Genomic DNA, 17,291 nt, shown 5'->3' with positions numbered 1-17,291 from the left:
CCCTTCCGTAAGAAGAAAGCTGAGTCCTGAGCTGCTGGCTCATAGATAGCTCAGACGTGAGAGAAAGATTGTGAAGTCTAACTGTCAAAAAAAATTTGTTAGTTTGTCTAAAAAATAATTAGACACATGGTGGGAAAATAGTATTGGCTGTTAAATTGCTGTGTTTTCTCAAGTTAGCTTAGTGGTTCTGTTTTTTCGTACAAACGTGAATGGTACATGGCCCACATGTGATGAACTGGACGTTTCTTCCTGTCTTCTTTGTATTGTTCCTCATAGAACTTTTACGAGAAGCCGGCTTTTGATTACCCTATGAATCAAATGAGTGTGTGGCTGATGTTGGCGAATGAAGGGATGGCTAAAAACGAGAGCTTCTGTGCGGCCACACCTTCAGCCATGGTGTTCGGGAAGTCGGACGGAGACCGGTTTGCAGTGACCCGAGATCTGGCCCTGAAACCAGGATACGTGCTCCAGTTCAAGGTATCTATGCAACAGCGGTCTCCCAGAGCAGGTGAAGGGATGGAAGACTCCCGCTTTTATATACAAGGAGACCACAGGTTGTTTCATGTTCTGTTAAAGAAGAGACACACCTTGTACAGAAGCTCTACAGTCTCAGAATAGTGAAGCTCTTCAGCTCTGCTCCTAAGGGAAGCAGTTGGCTAGTTTTTTAGGAGTCTCAGAAATAATACCTATAGTGTTATGTTGCTCGTACAATTCTCCCATAACTGAAAATAAAACTGGCTGAGTATTGCAATCCGATAGTGTTGTCATGAACCCCTGGTTTTCAAATCATTCTAGATAAGCCCTGTCCGTCTCACTAGTGGCTTGAGGCTTTTGTTTCCATTGTGTGTTGGCGATCAAGCCCAGGATCCTGCACACACTAACTGGGCCCCAACCCCAAACTGTATTTTATGCTTTTATTGTAGCATTTCCAGTTTCCTTTCCTGTAATTTGGTGAAGTTTTACTCTGCTTTTCATCATTTTCCTTAGAGCACATTGCTTTTCATGTTGTAATAACATATCAACAAAAATAGTATTTACCTTGACAAGCTCTTGTCTTAGAACCTAATCAAAATTTCATTGTGTTTGTTTATAATAAAATCCCATTGGTGAATTCTGGAGTTGAAAACAAGGCAGTTTTAATGAGCTAATGCATCTACATGGTCCTCACAAAGCAACAGGATGCAGACACTAGAAAATTCACAAGCAGAATTATTACAGTGATCAGATGTTTGTGGGTAGCTCTTTAATATAATTTCCACAGGCCTACACACAAGATAATTAGCCATAAATAAAACAGTTAGGAAATGGTAATCTGCCTTTGTTTATATTTTGATATTAAAGTGCAATGGAAAAATATTGATAACAGTGCATGTATCTATATGCATGTGTGGTGACACTTGATATTAATACCAAGTACCTTCGTACAGTGCTATACTGTTTCTCGCCTGATAATCCATTTAACTAATTCCAAATATTGTGGTAGTGTAAACATTAAATTCTGCTGGTGATATTCTAAAGTCGAAAAAGCTAAGTCAGAAAAAACGGTGAATTTTTCAGTACTTAAAGGGGCAACAGTACATAATACTTAAGAAAATCCTAATTCTCACATCATAGCTAAACATAATAACTTGTGATCATTAGTTAAAGACAGATATTTGTTATGGACTATACATGGATTGATAGTCCATATATACTAGAGAGCCTTAAGCCCTTTTGGTGTCATTTGTATAAAAATACAGTTCTGGTGCATTCTTGGTAACTGCTTGCCATGTGACAAATACCAGGTATCAGGAATATAGAAACCAAAGTCATGGGTCTAGTCCTCAGGGAGCTTAGAAACTGAAGACTAAGGCAGAGTGATAAACAGTCACCCACAGCCAGACGTGATCTGGTAAAATAGGTCTCAGGTGCCGTGAGAGCGCCCTGCACAGTGCCCAACAACATCGACTAGATACAGGGCAAATGTGTAAGTGTAATAGTTACCAAAAATATGAACTTAAACAGCGTTAAAATTTATTCATACATTAATCTTAAAAACTGTCTTAAACTATAATACCAAAACCTAGCACTGTGCCTAAAGGATTCCATTCATGAAAAGAATACATGGAACTTTTAAAATTGGAAGTGTTTCCAAAATTTTGACTCAGTGATACCACTCCTGAGGCCTCTATGGAAAGCAGGGAGAACTGTGCACCCTCTGAAGCGCTGCATGTGAGAATAACGCACTCTGAACAGGAAGTGGGGGGGGAGTTATTAGCATGTGACAATTTCAGTATATATGCCTCTAACCAAAGGGCAGAAAGGCAGAAACAGCCGTGCTAGGGCAATGGTGGTTGCACATCTTAACAGTTTTTAAGCAACACCCACTTGATGTTTCAGTCTTCTGACTTGCGCAGAATGCCTCTGCGTGGTGGTACTTAATAGATGCTGTGGCAGAAACTCAGCTCCTTCTTGCCACAGAGTCTGGACAAAACAAACAAGCAAATAAATAAACGGATGGGTGAACGAATGAAGCACGGTGCTTCTTGCTGCACGGAAAGCAAAGGCAGCCTCCCTTTGGGCGACCGTGTTCTGAAGCACACGGCTTTTCCGGCATCTCACCTGTTTGTCTCCTCTGCAAATGAGAATGAAAACACTTCCTGACTCAAAAAGCCCACAGAATGAGAGCCTGTCTGGATCCCTATTGAAATGAAGCCTTCCAAAATCTACAGCTGTATCTCTCTTATCACTTAAATGCCATGCCAGCTCGTAGCGGGGGCCCTGGGTGCTATTACGCCTAGTCTGATGAATAACATCTTTGAATCAGAACCTTGCCTGATCCTGTCCTTCTTTCTAACAGCTGAACATAGGGTGCGCCAGTCAGTTCAGCAGCAGCGCCCCGGTTCTCCTTCAGTACTCGCATGATGCTGGCATGTCCTGGATGCTGGTGAAGGAAGGCTGCTTTCCAGCTTCAGCAGGCAAAGGATGTGAAGGGAACTCCAGGGAACTGAGCGAGCCCACTGTCTATTATACGGGGGACTTTGAAGAATGGACCAGAATCACCATTGCCATCCCAAGGTCCCTTGCATCCAGGTAAAGCAATCTCTTGTTGGGTGCCATAGTGTCATACAGTCTAGCTGTTCTACCCAAGTAGTGACTTGAGGCAAAAGAATAATAATAATAATGATAATAATAATGATGATGATGATGATGATGATGATGATGATGATGATAATAATAATAATGATAATAATAATGATGATGATGATGATGATAATAATAATAATAGTAGTAGTAGTAATAGTAGTAGTAGTGGTGGTAAAATTGCCAAAATAGCCTAAGTGGATGGTGAGGCCTGTTTACTCTTTCATCTGTTAACTCATTCAAAAAATATTTCTTCATCACCTACCTATTGCAAGTACAGTTCTGGGCAGTGAATAAAAGATGCTAAGGGTTAAAAGAACCACATGGCTTTATATCAAGCTTTTGTAATACATAGATTTTTTATTTGATGCTTCCTTATATAGAAAAGTTGAGGTATCTTGCCATGTCAATGGTTACTTTAAATAGACTACTAAAACAAATAATAACAGGAAAACATTTTTAAAATCTGTTGATGGATAACAAGATAATCAGACTGAGACTTTGAAGTAAATCAGTTTCAATGAAGGAGGAGTTAACCTAGCTCTCGGTTTCTTGTCATCCCCATTGGTAAGTTAAAAAAAAAAACAAACAGAGTAAAATCAGGTGATTTTTTTTTATAAAGACATATTTTTTCCAGGTTCAATATTCTAAGTGTATAGCATTTTGTATCAGACGTAGTGGGTACAAGAGAGATCATTCGTTTTCACTCTGTGATTTTAGAAAAGATAAAGAAACACTCTTCGTGTAGACACTTGGTGATTAAATTCTGGACTGTAGCATAGTGTGTCTCAGTCAAGGCCTTTGCTTCTGTATGGAAATGATACAGGAAGCTGGTTATATTGCTTTGTGATAATGAAGCAAACAAGGTTCAGGTAGTCACTGGCATCCTTCAGCACTTCTCCCAGAGTCTCTCTTCCCTGGAATGAGGTAAGGTTTATGCCCACATTCCTCAGAACTTGACACAGCCTAATAAAGTGCAGATGGATGAAGCACTTGGCTGTCTAGAACCCAGATGCATTCCCTGTGTTCCATGCAGGAACTAAAACATGCGTTAGGCCCCAGTGCAAGAAGCAGAGTCTTTGGCAACTATGCCAGATGTGTGAACTAAGCAAGAAACAAACTTGTGTTGGAATAAGTCCCGAGGTGTGGAGGTGTTTGTTGCCACAGGTAGCTTATCCTGTGCGCCGGTGTGCTGGTAATGAAAGCAGATTCACAAAGCTGCTAAGCCCTTCTCTGTCTGGAACGTTTTTTTGTTTTTTGTTTTTTGGGTTTTTTTATGCCTGATTGATCATAGATTTACTGAGCATGATCGAGCTACCTGAGCTAATTGTGTTCTCTGCCTCCGTCATTGGTTAAGCGTGGAGACCGCAAGAACGTGCACTCTAGAACGTGCACTCTAGCTGTCGGTAGGCGAATGTCTGGGATGCTTGTTTGGTTCAAAGATGCAAATTTCTGTGTGAGCCTGGTAAACTTTAAAGCAGTCTTTAAATATCAGCTATTTTTTTAAAAAACTAGCCACAAAACTGTTGCAATCATCTGATCTATGTCAAGTTACATACAATTTCTTTGTTTTTATTTGTCATTTTTGTAGTTTAGCCAGGGAGGGGGGGAAGAATAAGGTGGGGGCAGAAGAAATTGGCAGTACATGGCAGTCAGTTACCTGAATGTCACCAAGAAGCTCATTGGTTCACTCTCGGTTATCCAAGAGCAGGGTCTAGGGCCCGACGCCTTCACTAAGCCAGTTCTCTCTGAGAGAAGGTCCCCGTCCATTTTTCTCAGCTCCTGGCCCTGCCCTGTATGCTTCCTTCCCTGAGGAATCATTGCCTCTATAAAAGCCTATCTCTTGTTTACCGTCTGGGATAGCCATCTCACTTTGCCTCCATTCATCTGAAGCTGTCTGTACGGGGCAGCCCTGCTTGTTTGCTTGTTTGTCTGTCTGTCTGTCTCACCCCACCCACTCTTCATGATTTCTAGAAGCATAGCCCCCAAACAGCTCTTCCAAATACATAAATATCATTGGAGAACATACAGTGGACACCTTCGCTACAATGACTAGGGTATCAGGGTGATTAAAAACATCACTGTGGGAACTGACGGGACTATCAAGAGGAACACAAATCTTAGGTGGTTTCTCCAAAGCTCTGAAAAACGTGGCTAAGTCTGTAAATTACACCTTCTTCATCAGGAGGTAAAATAACTCGGTTAGTGAAACCACAGATGAGAGGTTAGGAATGTTTGGGCTGCATACCAATACATAGGCAATTATTTTGAGGTTCTCAATATTTGGATATTTTCTTGGATTTCAGCTTTTGGAAAGAAAAAAGAAAGAAATCTTCTCCATCAGAACCCAGCTTCCTAGTTAATTTGGATTCCACCCAGCCTACTGATTGATGGCATTTGTGATGAAGATCCCTCTGTTAAAGAGTAGTAAATATGTTTCTACTTGCCCCGTGTAAATGAGCTATCAGTTTACTCTTGGCAATCTGGTAGGCTCAGGAAGCTCCAAATGCCATGTTCAAAGCTGAGAGTCTAAGCGTCAAAACTTGGAGCTGTTTTGCCAGGAGGCCACATGCTTACAATCATTGCTAGAACCTCACTCTTTCAGAAATAATTCTAAGAGGATTATTTTTTGAAGGGGAACAGTTCGTGCTCCTATAAGCCACATCATTCTTGCCCAAAGAAGATGGACGCTGGCAGTGGTAGATACATAATGTTATATATGCCACTCCCAACTCTCAGAGGCATCCCCATTGAGATACCAGAGACCTACAAATAACTTATTGCAGAGGCTCTACCTCCAAATATTAATGTGAAATCTAGGCATCCTTTTTGGCTAAACTTTAGCTTATTCCCTACTTCCCCGGGATGGTCTGACTAGCTTATCACCATCACCATCATCATCATCATCATCATCATCACCATCATATTTTTGTTATACTAAACATTGTTTAAATTACTTCTTTTATTTTTTGAAATTATAATCTCATCATTTTCCTCTTCCCTTTCCTTACTTCAAACCTTCCTATATGACCCTCCCTGGTCTTTTTCAAATGCATGCTCTCTTTTGTCATTAATTGCTGATGTTGTATATGTGTTTAGGGTGTGTGTGGGTGTGGGTGTGGGTGTGGGTGTGTGTGTATTTCTAACTACAGAGGTATGACCATCTTAGTCTGTATGATCTTACTTGTACGTGTGTATTGGATAACCAATTGGTGTGCTCTTCCCTGGAGAAGACTGTCTTTCCCACACTTGGTGTTCCTTAGTTGCCTGGAGTTCTTTGAGTCTGCCTGGGCTTTTCCCCCATCTAAGGTAGCATGTCTGTTGTTGTCCTTGTTTGTCGCTTCTCACATTCCTAAGAGACACCATCCCACAGAATGCTCCCTGCGCCTCTGGCTCTTACACCTGAGCCTGAGGTGCATGAGTTGTGTTGTAGATGTGTCCCTTGGGACAGGGCTTCACAGCTTGGCATCTTGATTGGTTGTGGTTCTCTGGAGTTGTCTCTGTTGCAAAGAGACATTTTCTTGATAAGGGGTAAGCACTACACTTAGCTTTGGGTATGACAATTAATATTTATATTGTAGTTAGAAACCCACAAGACCACTTTAAGAGACATTTACTTAAACTAATGTGTCTGTATATCAAATAATTATTGTGTTTCAGGGCTACCAACTTCATGACAATACTCTGAGGACAGTTGTGCCCATGGATTTCAAGCATGTGGTTTCATCTTCCATGTTTATTTCCGTCCCAAATAACCTGTGGTTCAGCACAGAAATTACTCTCCTCATATTTTTGTCTACTGCTCCTTAGGGACAACCTGGGGCCTCGTGGTCACATGCAGTGCTCTCTTAATTCTTTATGAGCTCTTCTCCTTATTCCAGCCACTTTGAAGACACTAACTTGCTTGTGTTCAAGCCTAGTGTTGCATCACTGAGACCAGAAGCAGGTGTCAGGTGCTAGGCCCACGTGGAGAGATGCAAACACCTGCACAGCAGCGAAGCTGCTCGGTCCGATGCTCCCAACTCCAGGCAGGACAGGCGGTTCTTCTTTGTTCACTCACAGCAGCGCTGATAGGCATCCCGTCTGCTCACTAAGAAATCGCATAATAAGCATCTTAGAGGTTTAAAGATGAGACAAGGAGGAAAGAGGGAGTTATGGGTGGCAGCAGAGCTGTCTTACAAGCTCTTGCCTTCCCTCGTCAATGGCAAACAGCCAGAGTCTTCTCTGCATGTCCCAACAAAAAGCAGTCTATTTGATGACCTCGAGATACTGGCAAATAATTTGTTGGAAGGGATCCCAGAGGAGGCAGGGGGCAGATAAGAGAGCATCACGGCCAGTAAACAAGCTCAAAAATACATGCATGAATCTGTCAAATGATAAATAAATATAATTTTTTCAAATGGCCTTCCTAAAAATAACCATGAAACTAACAGGAGGGAGGGTGAAAATTAGTTAAAAGAGCCTGGGATATGCAAACAAAAGTCTGTGATCTGTGTCACATCAAAGATTGTCTGTAGAAGAAATGTAAGAACATTATACCCATTCACTCCTGGGTGTTAAACTATTCATGCTGACGAGGAAATCCAGCAGGTGCGTGAAAGATTTGAGAGACACCCTATGACGGGTAACGGGTAAGTATGTGTCACACAGGCATGACTCACAGGGAGAGAGCAGCTCTGTGAGCTTTTCTGAGCTACCCTCTGCTTGGTGAGATGTAAGAACAGACCCGTTTCTCCCAACAGCAAGACCAGATTCCGATGGATCCAGGAGAGAAGCTCACAGAAGAACGCCCCGCCCTTTGGCTTAGACGGAGTGTACATATCTGAGCCCTGTCCTAGTTACTGCAGTGGCCATGGAGACTGCATCTCAGGCGTGTGTTTTTGTGACCTGGGATACACAGGTGAGGCCCACCATCTGTCTCTGGCAGCTTGCTTGTAAAAGTTCATTCTTTTTTTTCTTTGTTTTTTGTTTTTTTGTTTTTTTTTGTTTTGTTTTGTTTTACAAAGAAAACAGAGCATCAATGTGTCATTTTCTGTGTCTAAGATTTCTAGAACTTGACCTTCCAGCACTTGAGCTGCTAGAGGTTCTGCAGTTTCAAGCCACCTAAGTTTCACCGCCTAAAGATAATGTTTTTGTTATTAAAAAAGCAATCATAGCAAGCCTTGCTTGGGGTTCTAAATCATGCCAAACATCATAGTAAATACTTTTTATTTTATCTCATTTGATTCTAATAATAATCATGCCATAGTACTGCTGACTCTGTTTACATTTGAGGAAACTGAGATATAAAATGGGTCCTATAGCTAGGCAATCCTAGAAGTGAGCCCTGTGCTCATGCAGTCAGTCTCCAAATCAAGCTTTTAACCATATGCCTGCAGGGTCTCCGGAAGCTCATTAGATGTAAACATACAAACATGCATGCAGACATGCAGACATATATACACACATATGTACATATATGTGAAGTATACTTTCCTACATTTCAAATTAAAATGCAACATAAATACTAAGCCCAAGAGTGTCAAAAAAAGAGCTTTATAAGAGATTTGGGTTTTTGGCTTTTTTTTTTTTTTAAACAACATTCACCTTTGGGTGTTATCATAACAAAAGCTTCGAGAGAGCTGCACAAAAGTTTCAAGAGATTAAAGCATAAAATTGGAGAAAATATCTTAAGCTACAAAATCTTCTTCTAAAGTTTTTCTGGCAGCAGCATCAAAAGGCTCGTTCCAGCCTGTCAGTACTCAGGCCTTCATCGGGCGGACAGCCAAAGACAGACTGGCTCGCTCTTGCAAGCCTTCTGTGTCATGTAGAGTTTCAGGGACGGCATTTTAAAATTCTGTATTGACCTTCCTTGAGAGCCTCTTAGTAGAAAGACAGTAAATGAATAACTCTACTGTGAACAAGGCCTCTGCTCACGCAGACCCTCTAGGTAGGAACAACCTTGGAGATCCATCCTTTCCTGTGTCAGTCATCATGTAAAAGTAAATAATTAGTGAGGGCTGGCGAGATGGCTCAGGGCTCAGAGCTCACAGTGCTCTTGCAGGGACCTGGGCATAACTCCCAGGACCCGCACCAGTGGCTCACAGCCACATGTATCTCCAGCTCCTGGGGATGCCTCCAGCTTCCTCAGGCACCTGTACACACGTGTGCAGATGTGCACACATTCGAGGAAACACACATGTATGATTTTTTTTCATTTTAGAAGCTGCTAACCCGCACTCTGGATTCACTCAGGTATCTAAGCTTTGAGTGTAATAATATAAATGTATATGTTAAAAAAGAAACATGATTACAATTTTTCAAAAAAAAAAAGGTAAAAACTGAAAGACAAAAATGACAAATTTAATTAATTTTTGTATTGTTTCGATCTTTGTGATGGGGTCTGGTGTAGCCCAAACTGACTTTGAACTCACTAGGTGGCCATGGAAAGCCTTGAACTTCTGATTTTTCTGCCTCTGTCTCTCAGCTGCTGGGATTTCTGGCATGCACCACATGCCTGGCACCGATGTTTATGTTAGTAGTCATGGCTGCCGTTAGGCAGACAGTTGCCTGCTGTGGACTCTTCCTTGCCCGTGTACCAAGTGTATCTTGTAATGCTTAGTGATGCCAACAAAACTGTCCCATGCTTTTTTCCCTGCAGCTGCACAGGGAACCTGTGTGTCCAACATCCCTAACCACGGTGAGATGTTCGATAGGTTTGAGGGGAAGCTAAGCCCACTGTGGTACAAGATAACGGGAGGCCAGGTGGGGACTGGCTGTGGAACACTCAACGACGGCAGGTCGCTCTACTTCAATGGCCTTGGGAAAAGGGAAGCCAGGACCGTCCCGCTGGACACCAGGAGTATCAGGCAAGTTGTTGAACACAGCAGATTTCTGTTACTGAGTATTTTATATAACACGTGTACCTACAGACTATAACATGTAAAAATTAAGCTTAATTTAGCTTTGTAATAAAACAGATGAGTAATGCAAGAGAGGGAGGGAGAAAAGGAGGGAGGGAAGGGAGGGAGGGAGGGAGGGAGGGAGAGTCACACCAGAGTTCATTATGAAGCACACACACGGTCAAGGGCACTATGTCTAGTATATATTCACCTTAGTTTTCAAAAGTTCTCTGCTATCCTGTAAGCTCTTACATGTTCTTAGTGTAAACTGATGTAGCAAATCTATTCCCAACTCTGAATTTTATGTCTGAAATGACTCCTCCATGTACTTGGGTGGACCTTTTGTGCTCACCTAACTGAAAACTGCCCCCCAGAAACTTTAGATGCCTACCCTGCCACCTGCTGGTCAAACTAAGAACTGTTTTGGCTCTAGGGTCAAATGAAATAGTAGCACATCTAAAATGAAACTGCTTTTCACATCAATTAAATTACCTGGAAATTCAAAGGGAAAAGATGAGGGACAAAATTAACTTTAGGCATGCTCTTGATTAATTAAAAACCCGGCGTTGCCATTGACATTTTTCTGCTGTTAGTCTTTCTCACTTCCTTCAGCATCCTGTCCTCAAGGGTCTGCCTGCCCAGCAGGACTCATGAGTTGCCATGGCAGAGGCACGATTTACATCACACTGAGTGTCCTGTGTGGGAAACTCTCTAAGTCAGTGTCAGGCAGGTGATTGTTTCCACTTCTGGTCCTCAGCATCTTCTCAGTAGGCTGTATTGTTTCCCTCTTCTGGGGATTCCAAGGTTGAGTTATCTAGATTTTTTTTAATTTGTCATGAAATTACATCAGCTGTCACAATGCGACGGGGTTCAGCTGCCCTCTTTAGAGCCTTACAGAGAATGACGTCACTGTTCATATCAAATGACTTTTTAATTGGTTGCTGGCATCTTTGTCCTTCTGCCCATCGTCTGTCCCTCACACTTTAGAAGTGGCACGTGAGAACAATGGGAGCTTTCTTCTCCTCTTGTTTGCAAGAAACTGAAGTCTGTGTGTTTGTTTGGTTTCCCCCAGACTTGTTCAGTTTTACATACAAATTGGAAGCAAAACATCAGGTATTACGTGCATCAAACCTCGGGCTAGAAATGAAGGTAAGCTGGAATATTTCTTAAACTTTTGTAAATTAGTTCCAGCGTTTGTGAGGTGTCTACGCATGTATGTCTGTGTACCGTGCGTGTGCCTAGTGCTTGTGGAGCGCAGGTCCCCTGGAACAGGAGTGGCAGACAGTTGTGAGGCACCATGTAGGTGCTGGGAACTGAGCCCTGGTCCTCTGGAGGAGCAGCCAGTGAGGAGGAGCAGCCAGTGAGGAGGAGCAGCCAGTGAGGAGGAGCAGCCAGTGAAGAGGAGCAGCAGTGAGTGCTCTTAACCGCTGAGCCACTGCTCCAGCCTCAAGCTACGATGTTTCTATAGAAGTTATAGCAACTTCAGCTAAATAGCTTCTTCTCCTCCCAAAGTCTGGTGTGGATTTTGCAAACTGTATTTCAGCTTTTCTAGATCATCCTTCCCCTCTGTTTCCGTTTCGTGCAAAGAATTCCTGCGTGGGCCTGAGACCCTGTTGCTTCTCCTTGAATTCCTTAAGCCTGAAATCTGTGACTGCCCTGAGTCTAGGCAGAAACAAATGACGTTTGTTTTCATGAATTCTACTTCTTTATGACTCTCCACAGGAAGGGAGAAACAAGAGGAGAGAATTTTGCATTCAGTATGAGGACTAAACTTGCTTGCATAGTGAATTATTAAATTGTGTACCAAACTCTTCTGCTTGCTCTTGAGCATTCCGGAGGAGACAGAATCTTTTCTGCATACCTATTCGCCACTGATACTGTCCAGGAATTGTGTAAGCGGTGTAGAGAGTGAGGCAGAGTGGCCCAGGAACTTGTGCACTGTCATGCAGACAGAAAGTAAACAAACAGGGATTTGAACCACCAGCTTTGGGATGTATGCCTTTAGCATGTATCTCTTGACCCAAACTCCAATCTCACTAGGCTCCTACTTTTTCTGCCCCAAATTACAAGGCGCTGAAAGGAACACAGCAGCCGCCTTGAAATGTAAGCGGCCCTAGCATTCACGTAGGTGTGCTATGATTCTTTCAGGAACCCTGCATGTGACTGGTTCTCAACACAAAGTCCACAGGCTTCTCCCATGGCTCTTCCTCCACACTTTAATCTTAAAACAGCATTGGGTTTTACCACACTGCCATCTATGCTTGTTACTACATCAGGCTGTGCCTATCTATGATGGTACCTGCTAGTCAGCAGATTGCTGAAAGCCCCACTTAACACTGATCATCATCTGTGCCTGAAGGTTTAAGTGATGCCTACATCACCTTTTTGTTCCAAATACGTACAGAGTCTGTTTTAAGTCTGATTCTGTTGTGGGTACCGCAGATGAAATCGTCACCACAGCGTCACCAAGGATGCATCAGTCACGATGAGCTAGGTTATGCTGCAGTAACAAATAACCCCTTAAAACAAAAGCAAAATTAAAAATGTTTTCTTCCTTGTGCTACATTTTCTTTGCAGCTTATCTGATATGGTGTGGTCATTCCAGCACTCAAAGTGCTAAGTGTCTGCAGGGTGGGAAACGGGTGTTGCCAGCCATGTGGCAGAGAGAACGAGAACATGTCCTGAAGGTGACAAGAAGCACACTACTACCAAGTATAGGACAGGAAGTAGGATAACACTGGTGGCCAACAGGCAGCTCTAGTAAAAGATGCCGGGTAGTAAACTATAAAGAAAGAATAGAGAAGAATTGTTTAGATTGCAAGGGAAAGACAGCCGCAAATAAACTGCTGGAAGGGAAAGTGAGCACATGGGGCGGGGTGGGGTGCTGAATTTGATAGAACAGTCTGGCTACCCACTCACCAGCAAACAACAATTGATAAATTTAATCCAACAGACGTGTGTATGCCCAAATCTTGCAAAAAAAAAAAATCCATATTTGTACCCCTGTAAGATTGTACATTAGATCTTAAAAGACTTTGGGGGAAGCACACACTTAACACTGACATGGGGCTCGCTCCACACTTGTTACAGATGCTGTTTGCACTGTGGGACCAGTTCCCCTTAGGGTCACCTTTAGGAACAAGCAATTCGTTCTTAGCCAGTCCTGAACCATTTTCTTAGACGTGGTGTTATCCGGAGAATTCACATCCCGTAGCCATTTCTCATCCTTTTGTTGAAGACCGGTTGTTAACATGTAAATCTGACTAAATCCTTGAGCAAATCTCTCCCAGTGATGAAAGTGAAGATTCTTTACTTACTGAAGCTGAAGCATCAATTTACATATTTGGAATTAAAGTCGAAATCAGGCTGCCTTTAGTAAGACCGGGCAGAACGCAGATGGAGTTGTAGTTTAAAAGAAGAAATGTTTTACACGCTCTGAACACTCAGCAGATGAGCGAAAATGACTTGGCTTATTCAGATGTACAATGTGTTAGATGACACAGTTAATCAGGCTTAGCAAGTGGCACAAACCACGGATGTTGCTTCTTTCCGCCTGACAGTCCTCCACTCCCTTGCCTGAGAGGCCCTCCCTCATCAGAGTTTGGAACGAAGGTTTCATGTCTACAGACCTCATTTCTGCACATAGGGAGACAATGGCTCTCCAGAAAAAAAAAAAGCTCATGAGAGGAAGAGGCAGAGGCGGGCACCAAAGGGAGGGCACACCTCCTGAACCACGCCGCTCGTATTTTGACGGACAGATCTTTCAGGAATTGCATTTGCTACAACACAAACTCTGATTTAGGGGGGGGAGGGAATAGTATACTGCACAGCAAGTTATCATAGCGACCACGTGGCTGAAAGCGACAAATGTGTGCCTTCCTATGGTTCCCGCAAGGCAGGAGCAGGTGCTGTTTGGCCGAAGGGCTCTAGATCAGGGCCTCCCATGAGGCTGCACTCAAGACAACAGGACCGACAAGGCACAGAGGTTGGGAGGCTGCCCGGGCGGTGGTGTTAAGAGCAAGCCAGAGGCTTTGTCAGGATTCCCTGCCTCCAGACCTGTCCACAGGCTGCTAGAACATCTTCCCACATGTAAGTCAGCCTTGGCAGAGCGACAGAGCCAAGAGAGCGGGGAGGAACCCCCAAAGCCCTTCCTGTTTCTTCTCTGTAGTGCTAAAAAGCACTCACACACTGTTTAACAGGCACTGTGCTGCCGTGCTTCACTCAGGCTAATTTCAAAAGTCACCTTGGCTCATGGCACTCAGAGGAAGGACAGCAGGTTACCAAGAAGAGACTTGATACCCTATGAACATATACAGGGGGAGGTAATCCCCCTCAGGAACAGTCATAGGGGAGGGGAATAAGGGGAAAATGGGAGGGAGGGAAGAATGGGAGGATACAAGGGATGGAATAACCATTGAGATGTAACAAGAATAAATTAATAAAGGAGAAAAAAATAAAAATAAAAATAAAAAGTCACCTTGGCTCCCTCACACACACTGTTCATTAGAAGGAAGGTGTCAAGCTCATCTGAACTCAGAAGGAAGAGATTTGGGTTCTGCCCCTTTTTAAAGATTTATTTATTTATGTATGTGAGTGTTCTATTTGCAAGTGTGCCTGCACATGGCAGAAGAGGGCATCATATCCCACCATAGATGGTTGTAAGCCACCATGTGGTTGCTGGGACTTGAACTTGTGAATATACTTTTAAGACAGTCACAGATAGGGGGCTCATTTTCAGATGGCGCAGGTTACTGGTCTTGAACTGTGGTTTGAGTAGAGGAAACTGGAACCAATCAGGAAGGCTTGTATTCCCATGATGCTTTGTTTCTAATACTTCAATCCACCGTCTAAAGTGCCTGCTCCTACTCAGCTACCCTGCCCCGCCTCTTCTGTTCCTTCCCCTTCCTCGCCCATCCCTTTTCATCACTTAGCTGATTGAGTAGAGCTACATTAATTCACAGCAATAGCCACAGACATGAAATTTCTGATGTGTCTACACTCTCAGACATCCAACATCGCCCTTAGAAAGCAATAGGGCATATTTTGAATAGGTACTCAGTGCTAGTGGGTACTGCTTTTGCCGGACAGCTCCTTGGTTGACTCAAATCAAGACTAGAAATGCCAGGTTCCAGTTTCTCAAAACTCTATGCTAATGAATTCTTTCTTATTTAATAATACACTGGATTGAGGAGTTCTAGCTAGTCGATAGATATATTTTTAACTCTTGCAGATTATGTAAGTAATAAATGAGGATGGGTAAGAGAATAGTCACGTATAAAATATTACTAATGCATTTGATAGCCATAAGCTTGCAATGTAATTAAGACTTTGCATAGGATTAACTTATAAGAAAACAAAATGCTCTTTATTTACTATTATAGGCACATATAACAAGTTTAAAAATTATATACCACAGATGATTCTTAATTTTTCCAAGAGTTAAAATATAATTTAAAAATACAGCAGGTAGGACATTGCTGGGCTGAATTTCTATAAATGCTTAAGAAGTAGGTCAGTGTCTCCAACTACCTTTTATGAATATCCAATACTGGTTTATAAGTAATTGTGGAACAAGCCATTAGATAGATGCCCTCTGGTTTCTCCCACAGATATATAGATATAGATATAAATATAGATATAGATACATATATACATATATATGTATATATTCCTATGACTGGTATTGATTTATATCCATATATTATGTGTATGTATATATAGTCCCACAATCTTATCCATATCAGTTTTATCCTTTATTGATGACTAGCCTTTCCCTATGTTCCCTTTTAAAGGACATTTCTGGGTAGCATATGGGGTCCCTTGCACTCTGAGGTGTAGGTCCCCAGATCTTGCCACCTTGTGACAGATGAAGGGATGGGCACATGGCATAAGCACAGGGGGATGGCACAGAGAAAGGGAAGGGGAGCTGACAGCGGTGAGGCCTGGGTCTTGCTGCTCTGCTCCTGAATGACCTTGCCTCTCTCAGCTTTCACTAGCCCAGGCTCGTCAGAATACGAAGTACCACTTAAAAGGACCAAGCCCAGCTTGCTGCTTACGCAGGTCCTCTTGTGCTCGAGAAATTAAGCTGTTTCTCCTGAGTTTATAATGATGACCCGAGACTCTGTGATGCTCAGGATAGAACCTACATTCCAAGTGCATGATCTGGATCGGGTTTTCATGTGTCCCTAGCCAGCGCGCTCATCGTTCATCCCAAGCTGAGTGGTGTTTAAAAGAGCTTATGTGTTTCTCCTCTCCATTTACTGGGCGTCAGTGCATTAGAAACTGTCAGGAAATTGATGGGCCTTTGAGTCTACTAATTCATGCCTTGTAAGGTAGATGGATGAGTGTTCCTTCTCTGAGGCACAGTCTGAAGTTGCTGCCGTTCTGCCGTTTAAAAAATACGGCTCCTTGCCTCTAAGAAAGCTGTCCTAGTCACTGAATTTATGTCTTGTAACTCAGGGCTCGTTGTTCAGTATTCAAATGACAACGGGGTCCTTTGGCACTTGCTGCGGGAGTTGGATTTCATGTCGTTTCTGGAGCCACAGATCATTTCCATTGACCTGCCACGGGAAGCAAAGACACCTGCCACGGCTTTCCGGTGGTGGCAGCCGCAGCATGGTGAGTGACTGCTCTTCCCAACTTTCCTTGGTGGCTTTTTTCTAGCCCCCACTCCCCCCCCCGGTGGCTTTGTTAAAAAATAAAATAAAATCACATTGCATCTATATCCAACTTGTAATGTATGTGTGTTAATTTACTGTCGATTTCCAGACAATTTGATTTAAAGCCATGGTCACAAAGATGCTCATATTGTTGTGTAATGAACCTTCTCTGACTGCTGCTATTCCTCGGATTGCAGGGAAGCATTCAGCCCAGTGGGCTTTGGATGATGTCCTTATAGGAGTGAATGACAGCTCTCAAACTGGATTCCAAGATAAATTTGACGGCTCGATAGACTTGCAAGCCAATTGGTATCGAATCCAAGGAGGCCAAGTAGATATTGACTGTCTCTCCATGGACACTGCCCTTGTATTCACTGAGAACATAGGTATATGCTGCCACCATATAATGGAAAGATATTTGATTAGCCACGGGTCTAAATTAACCAAACCTCAAAAGGAATTTTCTATTATAAAATGATGTGCTTAGCTTCCTTTGCTGAGAGAGGCTGGGGATGGGGTGCAGGGCTGCATTGTCCTCTAAAAATGACCTGGTCCCCTGTGCCTGTTGGAACTTTCTTTGATGGAGCATGAGGAGGAGGAAGATGACTTAAAGGCAGAAAGACATCTG

General features: G+C 42.8%; 1 protein-coding gene across 2 annotated transcripts in view; it reads left to right on the top strand.

The window, feature by feature from the left end:
- Nucleotides 1-17,291, top strand: part of RELN (reelin) — a 443,910-nt gene that overhangs the window by 344,437 nt on the left and 82,182 nt on the right. For both annotated transcript variants that reach the window (XM_084787306.1, XM_084787305.1), the window contains exons 27-33: nt 277-477; nt 2,840-3,072; nt 7,866-8,023; nt 9,764-9,971; nt 11,077-11,153; nt 16,464-16,622; nt 16,861-17,049. In XM_084787306.1, the coding sequence (XP_084643432.1) occupies nt 277-477; nt 2,840-3,072; nt 7,866-8,023; nt 9,764-9,971; nt 11,077-11,153; nt 16,464-16,622; nt 16,861-17,049 (1,225 nt within the window). The remainder of the gene's footprint in view (nt 1-276; nt 478-2,839; nt 3,073-7,865; nt 8,024-9,763; nt 9,972-11,076; nt 11,154-16,463; nt 16,623-16,860; nt 17,050-17,291) is intronic.

This window comes from Acomys minous (assembly GCF_964271855.1).
Source record: "Acomys minous genome assembly, chromosome: 6".
In the NCBI taxonomy this organism is placed as follows: Eukaryota; Metazoa; Chordata; class Mammalia; order Rodentia; family Muridae; genus Acomys; species Acomys minous.
Note: the sequence above shows the minus strand (reverse complement) of the source record. Positions and strands in the feature narration are given on the sequence as shown.